General features: G+C 35.1%; 1 protein-coding gene across 1 annotated transcript in view; it reads left to right on the top strand.

Moving 5' to 3' along the window:
• Positions 1-2,414: 2,414 nt before the first annotated feature.
• LOTGIDRAFT_214381 (hypothetical protein) overlaps positions 2,415-15,006 on the top strand; it is a gene marked incomplete at its 3' end in the record, with an annotated part of 29,287 nt that continues 16,695 nt past the window's right edge. Inside the window, exons 1-5 of the mRNA XM_009054102.1 lie at positions 2,415-2,473; positions 4,996-5,063; positions 5,436-5,641; positions 6,830-6,960; positions 7,352-7,538. Coding sequence (XP_009052350.1) covers positions 5,032-5,063; positions 5,436-5,641; positions 6,830-6,960; positions 7,352-7,538 — 556 coding nt within the window. The 5' untranslated portion in view covers positions 2,415-2,473; positions 4,996-5,031. The remainder of the gene's footprint in view (positions 2,474-4,995; positions 5,064-5,435; positions 5,642-6,829; positions 6,961-7,351; positions 7,539-15,006) is intronic.

Raw genomic sequence — 15,006 nt, 5'->3', positions numbered from 1 at the left:
TTTCACACCCTTAACACCTTTTCTTCCATATCCGTATGTTACCGTTATTTTGGGGTGCCCTTGAAACTGTTCAGTTGATTATTTATCCACGTTCAGGGCCAATACACTATGTAGGTGTTCTTGTTTGAGATTTCGTTAAAATCGTATGAATGATATTGATTTTTACTGCGATATCTCACACATTATAACATTTTAATCTTCTATACTGTTTGAATGTAATGGTTCTTACAATATTAGCACAAGGACATTCTGGATATTTTTTTTTCATTGCGCAGTAAACCAGGCAAGAATAGTAACATACGGTCATGAGGCAATCCAAACAAGCTAATCAATTAGGTTTTGCGCATATGTTAGAAAATTAACTTAATTGTTTTACTGCCCACATGTCGCTTCCAGAAAGTCTGTATTGAAATCTGTTATTATGTTGATTAACATTCCATGAATGAATATTTTGTTTCCTATAAACGATGTTTTTGAGTTTTGACTTTCTTCGGTCACAAAAAACTGATCTATATAGGGGAAACCGGGGATAAATAATAAATAATAATAAATGATAAATTGTGTAAACGTGAAAACAGAAACCGTCTAAAGGGTTATTAGAGCCTATAAGTAAGTCCCCATATATCCTGCCTTTCTAAAGACATAAAAATCAAAATTATGGCGGGAAATTATCACGTTGGTTGGGGGCATAATGTCACCTCGGCCGCCTAAAAAGTATTTATGATGGTCGACTTAACCATATAAATATAAATTGAATGTGTAAACAGAAACCGTATTAAGTCTATATAAATAAACCCCCCACAATCATAACATGCCTTTCTCAAACGAAGCCTTATAAAATATAGTATATATATGGCGAATATGGCGGGAAATTATCACGTTGTGACCTCGATCAAGGGCATATCATTTTGGCTCAATATTATGATGGTAAAATGTGGAAAAAGATTTCAAACTGAAGAACCACCCTGATGCTCTCAAATTTCAAATTGTCTTTTTACGCACCTTGCCTCCACGAAATTGAAACAAATTCAGACCATCTTAATGATATTATGCCTATTGGATCAATTCCAGCTACCAATGTACAATTGCTTACTTTCGATAAATTGTGGTCGGCTTTAAAACACATGATTTTTATGGCTACTTTATGTATGGGGTAAAATAATAACAGAATCCATCTAAGGCCTAATATAGCCAATAAATAAAATCCCCGCAACCTTTCGCCCGTCTTTCTCCAACAAAGCTTAGGCAGGAAATCATCACGTTTTGACCTTGATTGAGGACATGTCACTTTGGCCCTCTCATATTGTTATGTTGGTAAATCATTCTATTTTCTTTTATAGCAGGGCCGTTACTGCATCCACGCAAATGCCCCATGCCGAATTTGACAGAAAAGACATTTTTATTAGAAATATAAATACAATATCCGCTAAATATATAGTTAGTTTCTTTAATATTTACATAATTTGTTCATGTCTCCCGAATTTGTTGTGACGGAAGATATAATTGACTTCAAAGACAACAGTTTTTTGCCTCATAGAAAAAAATTCCTAGTTACGGCCCTGTTTGGTGATACTATGGAAATTCAAAAGTTTTCGCAAGTTACGTGGGTTATGTAGGTACTGATATCTACTTCTGTGAATATTAAAGAAGTGTGGATAGTAACGTTTTAGGATATTTTTGACCCACTACTAGAAGCCCCACCCCGTTCCTGGTCTGTTTTACTGAAAGCAGAACAAATTTGATTGTGTAGCTTCAAGAATTTTGGCCGACTTTGAACTTTAACCGTGGGGGAAATGACAGTATCTAGATTAAAAGTTACGAGTATCAAAGGAGAACAAAAACGATAGAAAGTTCAGAGAATAAACTCATGAATGAAACCAGTATCAACACCCACCATCAAAAATTGTTCTGACAGTTAACAACCTAATACTGCGACCCCTCTATCGATTTGATCGGTATGGACGATGAAATGATTTGATTTGATTCAATATGAACGATGAAATTAACCACATCTTCTAAAATATATTATCAATAAAAATCGTTTTATTTTCCGGTCATTTTAATGTTGAAGCGCTTAACATCTTTGGTTACATATTAGATACAGATAGAACGTAACCACCAAACAGAAATGGACGGAATAGGCAACTTTTCCCTAGACTAAAAATACGGAAAAGGAGTAATCGATGAATGCGATATCAATAATACAAGAAAGGAAATAGATTCATAAATATATGTATAAAAACTAATTGAAACTCTATTTCTATATATTATATTCTTTTGATCATTATTGAAACATTGGAAATGGTCTGTCGAAATATAGAAAAGTCAAAAAAAAGTTTTGATCAGAAATGATAGCTCCCTGTGACCTTCACCGTAATTCCACTTCCGGTGATGAGAACTGTCCGATATTTTTCGTCAGTATTTTCCTTTTCTAAAAATTTTATGTTTGTGGTTTTTTTTCAGTAGCCTAGAGGTAAGTGTGTCAAGAGCTAAATACAAATGGTCATTGTCATAATCTTTTAAATTGGTAGAATGTACCTAGCTTAGGCTGTTTACAACCAGTACGATGTAACTGGTCAAACAGTGAAAAATCCAAATAGGCAAAGGGGAATTCACAACAATTAAGAAATAAAAAAATAATTCACAGCCTTTGTCCACTCTTGCCTTAAGGTCCATTCACACCAAAACGGGCGTTCAACACAACGTTAAATGCCGCATTGAACGCCGTGTTTTTCTCTCATGACGGGGATCACACACACAGCGTGAAACGCTGCATTGAGGAATCAGCAAATTACAAGATGGCGGATGCAGATGACATTGGCGATGTTTTGGCATTTTATGTCTACTTAAAGAACAAAAAATGAAAAGGACAGCGTTCGATTTGGGTCCATGATATTTTTATAAAAAGAAAGAAGTTCGGCGAATATCATCACTTGGTTAAAAGTCTGCACACCTACAAAGACAAATTCTTGCAGTACTTCAGAATGACCCCATGGCATTTTGAGCACGTTTCTTGGTCTCATAGAAGCCGATATACAGAAGTCCGACACTAATTACCTCGAGGCTCTGAACAGTGGCTCAAACACGTGGCGTGCCAACTTGCACTGAGCATGCGCAGGGAGAAAAGACGCAGCGCAAAACGCGCTGAATAACTACAGAAGTTGAACGTGCGTCATTTCATAACGCGCGTCTCTGGTCTGAGCCTTTTATTGATTATCCATTGATCTTATTTTTGGGGGGTTGAATGCGCGTTTTTTTTCGACGTCGCGTTCCGCGTGACGTTTTTGGTGTGAACGGACCTTTAGTCTTAGAAACTACTATCTGACTACATTTGGATGACTGCATTTTGTCAATTATTGTTGTATTCGAATTGAAATACCGACTGCGTAAGAAAACTGCGATTTCCAAGATTTCAAATTTGAGAGTCTTCTGAAAAGTTCTGGTCCATAAAAATATTTTTAGTTTTGGTAAGTTTTCAGTACACTGAACTTCCCCCTAATGAAACATTGCCATCCAATGATCACACACTGCCATCCAATGATCACACACTACCATCCAAGTAATTTTTCAGTACATTGAACTTCCCTCTAATTAAACACTGCTATTCAATGATCAGACACTGCCATTCAATAATCACACACTGCCATCCAACGATGACACACTGCCATCCATTGATAATGCAGTTCCATCCAATGATGACACACTGCCATCCAATGATCATGCACTGCCATCCAATGATGACACACTGCCATCCAATGATCATGCACTGCCATCAAATGATGACAAACTGCAATTGAATGATGGGACACTGCCATTTATTGAAGCCACACTGCCATACATTGATAATGCACTGCCATCCAGTGAACACACACTGCCATCCAATGATAACACTGTCATCCAATGATAACACTGTCATCCAATGATGACACACTGCTATCCAATGATGACACTGCCATTAAATGATGACACACTTCCATCTAATGATGAGACACTGCCATCCAATTATCACACACTGCCATCCAATGATAACACTGTCATCCAATGATGACACACTTCCATCCAATGATGACACACTACTATTCAATGATGACACACTGCCATCCAATGATGACACACTGCCATCCAATGATAACACACTTCCATCCAATGATGACACACTGCCATCCAATGATAACACTGTCATCCAATGATGACACACTTCCATCCAATGATGACACACTTCCATCCAATGATGACACACTGCTATTCAATGATGACACACTGTCATCCAATGATAACACTGTCATCCAATGATGACACACTGCCATCCAATGATAACACTGTCATCCAATGATGACACACTTCCATCCAATGATGACACACTGCTATCCAATGATGACACTACCATTAAATGATGACACACTTCCATCTAATGATGAGACACTGCCATCCAATTATCACACACTGTTGTCCAATGATAACACTGTCATCCAATGATCACACACTTCCATCCAATGATGACACACTGCTATTCAATGATGACACACTGCCATCCAATGATGACACACTGCCATCCAATGATGACACACTGCCATCCAATGATGACACACTTCCATCCAATGATGACACACTGCCATCCATTGATAACACTTCATCCAATGATGACACATTGCCATTCAATGATGACACACTGCCATTCAATGATGACACACTGCTATTCAATGATGACACACTGCTATTCAATGATGACACACTGCCATCCAATGATAACTCACTGCAATCCAAGGACACACTGCCACAAATGACCCACATGTTGAGCAGAAAATTGCAAAATGTAATATCTATATTCAGATTGAAAAAAATCATCAAATGGGATTTGCTAAAACTGTAAGATACTATTTTTTTGATATTTCAATTTAAAATAAATTATGAGTAGCCTTGCTGGTCCAATGTCAATTGAAACTTTCATTAAGAACTAGAAATATAGAAGTTTGATGGAAATGATTTCTGTTACAGGTTTCCAAAGGTTTGAAAGCATCAATTACAGAAATAATGGAACAGAGAAGGACATCAGTAGAAGAAAGGTGTGTACATTTTACATTACAGAGTACCATATAGTATAAATAGTATTTTCAGCATATTTCAAATTAATGATCGATAACAATAGTAACATTAAGATTTTTGTCACTGTAAGTATAGGTGCAGAATGCATTCTTTAATTCCTAATCCAGAAGGGACTTTCACTCAATATGTTGGCCTTCTCGATGAATCATATTTATAAGCATCTGAGTTTGCAACATCTATAATAATTTTCCCACATTTCTTATTTAGACATATTTGTTACCAGTGTTACTTTAGTGTTTCCATATAGTCATGTGTGTAATATTGGATGCTTTCTGCAGCAATACCAATCGATTTAAGCTTTACAAATTTTTTATGAAATAATCTTATTTTAGGAATGCATGTTGGGTATGTTTTGCTACTGAAGAGGATGATAGAGATGTATCATGGGTCAGACCATGTAGATGTAAAGGTACAACTAAATGGGTACATCAAAGCTGTTTACAAAGATGGATAGATGAAAAACAAAAGGGAAACAGTACAACTAAGGTTGTTTGTCCACAATGTAATGCAGAATATTTGATTATTTTCCCCAAATTAGGTAAGAATCTTCTTTTTAGAGCTTTAATATAGGAGAGGTATTGTAATTGGACACAAGCATTGGATATTACACCCCTTGTATTACGCTTATCAATCCAATTTGTTTATTGACAGCTAAAAATGTTTTTATTTCTGATATTTACTCTTGTTTTTAAAGAGTATGAAAAATGATACATTTCACCATCAAAATTTCAATCATTCAGGCCTGAATTTCTTTTTTCAACATCATGTACTGATCTTCTTTCATAATATCATACCATCTAAATTTATAGCATAGATTTATGCTTAAGATACATTTGATCATATGAATATTGGTCCCTAACAATTGATGCCTTATATTTTTTGGAATCATATCTAAAAATTTGTACAGTGATGTAACCTATTTTCGTGGATATAAGGATTCAACACTGAATTTCGTCAAAGTTAAAAAAACGAAAAAAAAATTTTATTTCTTAGATGTTTCCTCAGATATTCTACAAAATAATATGAATTGGTTTATTTCGATTTTCTTTATGAATCCTTCATTTGGACCCATATTTCATGAGCAACCAACTCGGCAACGGCGTCAAAATGCGTCACCTATTTTCGTGAACAATGTTTGATCTATAAATAAGTCTAGAAAAACACGTTGTATGGATACCGGGTGGTATAATTAACCTCTCTTAGTATTTATCTTTAATATCAATTCATTATAACTAGTGTCACAAAAAAAAAATAGTGACTGACAAAATAAGACACGTAGCGTGATTTATTGCTAAAAGTCACTGAAACAACATAAGAATACGGTCCACTTTGTGTTCCATAGAAATTTTCTGCTGAAACGGAATCCGCTAGTTGATCAGGTGACTTCATTCATTGGAATATAATCTAGCAGACGACACTTGGAGTTCCGATTACCGCTTGGGATTATAAGGAAATTCGGCTGATAAAAAATGGTATCGTTTGGTAATAAGTGAAATCTGCCACTTTGTATTTGTCAAAGTATACATTATTACATTTTACCTTGCTTGAAACTACTGGATTCATTCTACTAGCTGATATTGTAGATAAAACCCATATTTATCAAAACAAACTAATGCGGAGGTCGCGCAAGGTCGCTCATGTAAATTATTAATCCTTTCCGGAAATCCACGAATAATAGGTTTCCACGAAATTAGGTTACTTGACTGTATCTCTCTTCTCACTATAGGTCCTGTTGTTTACATAATGGATATAGCAGATAAGATTATATATAAAACATGTCCTTTTGTGGCAGGTGGAATATTTATTGGATCTGTATATTGGACAGCAGTAACTTATGGGGCGGTTACTGTTATGCAGGTAGGCATTAATTTGAAAAAAAAATATTGACATCTGATCCAGAATCGGTTTTTGTGATGATAATTATATGAATGAGGATTGTTGTGTTGTTTTGGAACGATTTATCATTGAAAAAACAATGTTAATCTAAAATGTGTTATCCGTAATGGAAAAGTCTCTATTGAAAATAAAATTTATAATATGGCATTGCTTTTGCTTTTGTATTTGGTGATTAATGATTCCAAATATTATACTAAATATGGTCTATTTAAGTGACTGATTGTTTTTGGTAAAGATTGATTTTGCATAACGTGGTATTTTAACCAGTTATAAACATGGTACATCGCTGAATATCAAAGTAAGACATTAAGCAGTCTTAACACATTGTAGAGTGTTTTTGCTTATTTTGCAGGTTTTAGGACACAAAGAAGGATTAAATGTAATGGAGAGAGCAGACCCACTGTTTCTATTAATAGGACTACCTACAATACCAGTCATGTTAATATTAGGTAAAATGGTTCGATGGGAAGACTATGTATTAAGATTATGGAGGAAACATTCAGCCAAATTACCTTTATTACATTATTTATTCCCTGATGGTGAGTATGCTATGAAACAGATCTTTATTTCAGACTTATTGCATGAAATAAGTAGGCCTGGCTTTATATAAAGTCTTAGATTACATCAAATTTTTAGAATGATCTGTTTGAGCAGATATTAAAAGAATATCTAACAAAGCCACTTTTGAACTAATTTGTATGAAAGTTCCATCTGAGATGCCTTATTAAAGAATTTGACTGACACTCTTGTGACCATATTTTACAAGTATAAGAAGAGATAAGAACACATTCCTTCCAAGGAAATATTCCAAAGTAAGGATCTTTTCAGGGATGTAGTCAAGCAATTTCTGAAACAAAAAGAAATCTTTGGCTGTGAAGTGAAGTATGCCCCTTTTATAGCATTCCAACATTATATTCATCTCTACTCCTCTAGTAATAAATTGCCCATCTGTTAACCAAATTAAGTAGAATAAAGCTAGACTAGATTTCAAAGAAAAGAGACTTTGTTTTTTATATTGACAAATTTGAAATTGTTTGAATTTGAAAATTGTTAAGTGTAGTGTTGTTTCAGAACATACGACCTTGTTCAACTGATAGAAAATTTTGATAGTTGTTATATAATTGATCGAACATAATATATCGAAGTTGCCCCCAAGGCAAAAATGAAATGAAAAGAATGGAGTTTTACGTCCTACCTTTCTGCACCATGTGGGCTAACAAAGATGGGCAACTCATGCAGGGTGCAATGAGGAAAATTTTGCCAGGACAGCAGCATTAGCCTGCTCTTTTTCGATTTCCAACTGTCGATGGATCTTTAAAGTGCACAGCCTGTAGCACACATGCCCCCAAGGCAAGAAAAACCATGTAGTTGTTGATGGCTTAGATGTAAAACAACTTTACATGTGTAAGATTTCAAGATAATAAATATCTTTGACACTTAACCATTTGATCACTGATAAGTGATGGATTTAGAGATGTCACAGACCCTGAATTAGGGCTAATTTTTTTATACGCCCACACATAAGATGGGCGTATATTGTAAACACCCCGTTGGTCCGTCCGTCCGTTCACATTTGGCTCGTGCTCACTCTACAGGCTACAGTTCTTTATGGATTCTTTTGATTTTTATTTTGTATGTCAATGTTGTTATGAAGATGATCCCTATTGATTTTCGTGATGATCGGATAATTTTTCACCGAAATATCGTGTCTGACTTGACGTTTTACTATATTAGCTATATTGTGCAACTCGTGCTCACTCTACAGGCTACAATTTTTTATACGCCCACACGTAAGATGGGCGTATGTTGTAATCACCCCGTCGGTCCGTCCATTCACATTTGGCTCGTGCTCACTCTACAGGCTACAGTTCTTTATGGATTCTTTTGATTTTTATTTTGTGTGTCAAAGTCATTATGAAGATGATCCCTATTGATTTTCGTGATGATCGGATAATTTTTCACCGAAATATCGTGTCTGACTTGACGTTTTTCTCTATTAGCTATATTATGCAACTCGTGCTCACTCTACAGGCTACAATTTTTTACAGATTCTTTTGATTTTTATTTTGTGTGTCAATGTCATTATGAAGATGATCCCTATTGATTTTCGTGATGATCGGATAATTTTTCACCGAAATATCGTGTCTGACTTGACGTTTTACTCTATTTAGCTATATTGTGCAACTCGTGCTCACTCTACAGGCTACAATTTTTTACAGATTCTTTTGATTTTTATTTTGTGTGTCAATGTCATTATGAAGATGATCCCTATTGATTTTTGTGATGATCGGATAATTTTTCACCGAAATATCGTGTCTGACTTGAGGTTTTTCTCTATTTGAGTTATTGCCCTTGACTTTGATAAAATGCGTGGAAATAGTTTGTGAGCAGGATTGAAGCTACAGTTTTCAACCGATTCTGATGAAACTTGTTGTGATCATTGGAATTGATAAGATCTCGGACAAGTTTTAACTTGATGAATTTTTGATGTACGGTTTTCGAGTTATTGCCCTTGACTTTGTAAAAACGCGTCAAAATTTATTCGTGAGCACAATAGAAGCTACAGTTTTCAACCGATTCTGATGAAACTTGGTGTGATCATTGATCACAGTTTTCAACCGATTCTGATGAAACTTGGTGTGATCATTGGAATTGATAAGATCTCAGACAAGTTCTAACAAGAGATATTTTTGATGAACATTTTTTGAGTTATTGCCCTTGACTTTGTAAACATGCGTCAAAAGTTGTTTTTTGCCCTTGATTAGAGCTGTGTGATTTAATTGTTTGTTGTAATTGGGTTATTGATATTGATTTTAAAAAATTTTGTGGCATTATTCAGCATAAATAATTTCTTCAATATGAGAAAATTTGTACTTTAGTCACTGAAGACTGTTTAATTATTTCTGACAGCTGCCAGTGGGCGTATGTTTCCTTAAAGCTATCTTTAAGAATTTTGGAAATGTGGAAATATTATCTCATTTGAAAAATCCTTTGAAATGTCTTTTATTTTGAGTTTTACAGCATGCTTGATCTTTACATCACCTTACATTAAGACTGTCATTATTTGGTGGCTTTGTGTCATAAGGGTTATCATGCGACACAAGATTTAGCTTCTTCACAATGTCAAGCTATTACAACCTTCAGCTTATACCTTTACTCTAATACAGTGGTTCCCAACCTTTTTCAGCCTTTACACCCCTGGACCTTTCACACCCCCAAAAATTTGTTCCATCCACATTTCCAGTATGTGATGATGCGAGGTGCTCTCTCAATTCAAAATAATCTCTTCTCATACACCAGTTGACCACATCCCCTTACACCCTAGTCCCACACCCCAGGGGGTGAAAACAACCCAGGTTGGGAACCGGGGCTCTAAGAGTTCTTGTATCAGGGAAGTTTGTGAATGCAGTGATTTGATTGGATTTTACTCTAGCAAACACAGCCCATCATTGGCCTTGATAAAGAGTTTGTTAACACTATGTCAAAATGTTTACAGACTTTCTGACGAGGGCATGCATTCCCTGATACAAGAAAGGTGGCTATTGAAGTCGAGGTACAAGCTGAAGGCTGTAATACAATAGCTTACCAATGTGAAGATGACTTGAGCATAGATTGTAGAATTATTGCCCTATGTTGAAATATATGTAATTCAAAGAAATCAGGAATCAGTTTGGCATGTCATGATTAAAGAAATGTCAGCAATTACTATGTTGAATTATTTCCAAATAGAATACAAAAGGAAATGACTAGAACTGCAAGAACCTGTTTGGTAATTGATTAAATTTATAATTAATTAAACAATTTATCATGCATAATTATCTCTTTCATGTATTCATTAAAAATGAATTACATGAATATAGTCAAGAATAAATGTTGTGTCTTCTGTTTGGTTGAAGAAACATAGATAATTTGTTAAACAATGTTGTATTTGATCATCATGGTTGTTAAGACTGTATACTAGTGCATGTCTGACAGTCCTCTAAATCTGACCTTACTAAGTGTATATCGGCACCACTGTTTTGTTGTGGTAAGTTGAACAGTTCTGCAACAACAACAAAATAAAGCGAATTTTTTTACCTTGCCGCCATTTTTTTTGTCCTCATAACCAACTCCAGCATGTGGCCTCGTTTCATATACTAGTTATTCTACCAAAGAATGAAGTGGACTGTTTGTGGCTTGATTTTGATTTCTAATATATATCAGGTCTCAGGGCTTCAAACCATTTTTCATACTTAGCTCTTTGCTGAAATTTTACTGAAGATTTGAAGCAGCTATTACAGGTGCATATATGTTTGTTCCAAAGAAAAGAATATACTAGAGCCACACGTGGCACAGAGTGGGACTTTGCAAATGTAGCAAATTGCAAAAGACTCTGAAAAAATCAACCTTCTACGATAATTACATCACGTGCAAGAGCAGTCTAAAGTTGAGAAGAATTCTTTGGAAGATTGTTACAACGGAAGTAGACAGACCTCACAAATGAAAGTATCAGAAGATAGCCAAGGTCAATGACATTTGACATTGAAAGGGAGACGGTGAACAAAGGTCAAGGTTACGAGATACAAGTCATCAAAATTTTTAAATATATACGGCTATAAAACCGGGAGTTGAGATAGGACAGCAAATATAAAAGTATAAATAGATAGCCAATGTGAATGACCTTTGATCCTACAAAAATCAGGGTCAAAAAAGGTCAAGGTCAAAAATTGAAAATTTAGAATTTTCAAAACCTGTTCCTTTTTTTGAACTATAAAGCTGAAACAATCGAACTTCTAAGACAACGTGGCTCAACGAATGAAGTAATTGTATGCAAAGTTCCATTTTGAACAAATGTATACGTTGCGAGTTAAGTTCCTTGCCAAAATTGTCAATAATGAGTAATTTAACCCGGATGTGCTACGCCCACCTCAATTTCTTTTGAATAGGTTAATTGATATTCTGAATGTTATGTTGTGTTCCAAATTTAAAGCTTCTACATCATACAGGTCAAAAGATATAGGTCATCAAGAGTCAATAAAGGTCAAAATAGAAAATTGAAAATATGGAAATTTCAAAACCCGTTCCTTTTTTGGAAATGTAAAGCTGAAACATTTGACCTATTATCACAAACTGGCCAAAATAATGAGGTAATTGTGTGCAAAGTTCCTTTTTGAACAAATGTATCCTATGCGAGTTATGCCCCTTTCCCAAAATGTAAACAATTAGTAATTCAACCCGGATGTGCCACGCCCACCTCAACTTTTTTGTCATAGGTTAATTTATATTCAAATTGTCTTGTTGTGTTCCAAGTTTCAATATTCTACATAAAATAGGTCATAAGATATATACACACCAAGCTCAAAGAAACAGAAATATTGTAAAAAAAAAACTCAAATTTGAAAAATTAACAAATTTCAATTTTGCTTTAAAAATGTTTGTTATAAATCACTTGAAAGAGCATGAAAAGCACATTAAGAATCTGAAAAAATTAACCCTCTAGGTTAATTAGGTCACGTGCTAGAGCAGTCCAAAGTTGCGAATTTGGCTGTTTTCGGACAGCTATAAAACCTGAAGTACATGTCGGAGGTCAAATGTCAAAGTATTAACTGATAGCTAAAGTCAATGACCTTTGACCTTATGAAGGTCAAGGTCATCAAAGGTCAAGATCACGAGATATGACCCTTCAAATTTTGAAAAAATTCAACCGGATGTTGCAAAAAAGCAAAATTGAGAATCGAAAATGGCTTCCTAATGTCATGTTTTTTTTTATCTTCTTTCATTTGACACCAAAATCATTTAAATTGGATGAGCCATTATGTCTGAATAAAAATCGAATCGTTTCAGAAAAATCAAAATGGCGGCCAAAGTTTCACGTCTGTTCCGGATTTTTTTTTCTTCGTTTTTTTGTCATAACTTTGTCTATCTATCAGCATAAAATTTTTTGTCCTATACAAATTACACCGGAAGATATTCAACCGGAAATGAACATCGATTTCCTGTTTAAACCGGAAGTGAAATTGAAAATTTGACTGTACCATTTTGTTTACTTTCTTAAACTGTCTTTGCTCAATTTTTTTCAGATTAATCAGACAAAAAGCAAAAAAAATGAAAAAAATGCAAAATTTTGCAAAAAAAATGTCTGCGACAATTTTGAAATTTTGAAACTGCTATTCTTTCAGATTTTGCCAGTAGATTCCAAAAATGCAAACCCAAAGAAAATCGACTGAAAAATACGACTTCTAGAGCCGATTATCTATTCTTGCACATATTGACCTGTGGCACTTCCGGTTGTGCAAAAAAGATCCAAAATATATTTATGCACATCGTCGCCTATATCTAAGGTTCGTGAATGTTTTAATGGGTGCTGCAACTATTGTAGTCTAAGCCCAGGAAGGTGTGGACGAAACGAAAAAAAAAAAAAAAGAATTGACATTTCGATAACAAACTAAGACTTTGCAGTAGCAAAGTCCCACAATAAATCAATTCTTTAGGGCACAAGGTTTCTGGCATTATCAAATTTTGCCATTATGAATTTCAGTAAAAACTAAGATGAGCATGAGGAATTTTTTGTCTCAGAAGAGATATATCATTAAAATTCTTAATGAACTGTTTGATTAGAAGCAAGGGGGTGTATCTATAAATCTCTTGAAATTTGTTTGGAGACCTTTTAAGGTTATGAAATGTTACAGGTTATAGGAAGTTGAAAAAGAGTAGGTTACTGGTGCAATGTGGGTGTAATGTTCGATATTACGCAATACAATGTCTGTCTTCATTTATTCATAAAAAAATAATAAACTTAAAACTGCCATTCCCAGAACCACTCAATCAATATGCATAGTCATAAGCACTTTGTATACGTCTTTATGTAAAACTGCTGTCAGTTAAATATTAATTGATGTTAGTAAAAAAAAAACATACATGTGTGCATAGACGTTTAAAGGAATAGTATGCAAGATTTTCATTATTTAGAATGATTTTGACAAATTATTTGATCAACCTTAATTACTGAATTTGTTTTAAAAGAGTTTGTTAGATGGTGCTTTTTAAGTAAGCAGTTTAAACCTGTTTGAGGTTGGGTCTAAACCCCTTGACCTGTTTATGTAAACCTGTTTGAGGTTGGGCCTAAACCCCTTGACCTGTTTATTTAAACCTGTTTGAGGTTGGGCCTAAACCCCTTGACCTGTTTATTTAAACCTGTTTGAGGTTGGGCCTAAACCCCTTGACCTGTTTATTTAAACCTGTTTGAGGTTGGGCCTAAACCCCTTGACCTGTTTATTTAAACCTGTTTGAGGTTGGGCCTAAACCCCTTGACCTGTTTATTTAAACCTGTTTGAGGTTGGGTCTAAACCCCTTGACCTGTTTATTTAAACCTGTTTGAGGTTGGGCCTAAACCCCTTGACCTGTTTATTTAAACCTGTTTGAGGTTGGGCCTAAACCCCTTGACCTGTTTATTTAAACCTGTTTGAGGTTGGGCCTAAACCCCTTGACCTGTTTATTTAAACCTGTTTGAGGTTGGGCCTAAACCCCTTGACCTGTTTATTTAAACCTGTTTGAGGTTGGGCCTAAACCCCTTGACCTGTTTATTTAAACCTGTTTGAGGTTGGGCCTAAACCCCTTGACCTGTTTATGTAAACCTGTTTGAGGTTGGGTCTAAACCCCTTGACCTGTTTATTTAAACCTGTTTGAGGTTGGGTCTAAACCCCTTGACCTGTTTATTTAAACCTGTTTGAGGTTGGGTCTAAACCCCTTGACCTGTTTATGTAAACCTGTTTGAGGTTGGGTCTAAACCCCTTGACCTGTTTATTTAAACCTGTTTGAGGTTGGGCCTAAACCCCTTGACCTGTTTATGTAAACCTGTTTGAGGTTGGGCCTAAACCCCTTGACCTGTTTATTTAAACCTGTTTGAGGTTGGGTCTAAACCCCTTGACCTGTTTATTTAAACCTGTTTGAGGTTGGGCCTAAACCCCTTGACCTGTTTATTTAAACCTGTTTGAGGTTGGGTCTAAACCCCTTGACCTGTTTATTAAA

Source organism: Lottia gigantea (assembly GCF_000327385.1).
Source record: "Lottia gigantea unplaced genomic scaffold LOTGIsca_21, whole genome shotgun sequence".
Taxonomy (NCBI): Eukaryota; Metazoa; Mollusca; class Gastropoda; family Lottiidae; genus Lottia; species Lottia gigantea.
The sequence above is the reverse complement of the archived record's forward strand: the minus strand, read 5'-3'. Positions and strand labels throughout refer to the sequence as shown.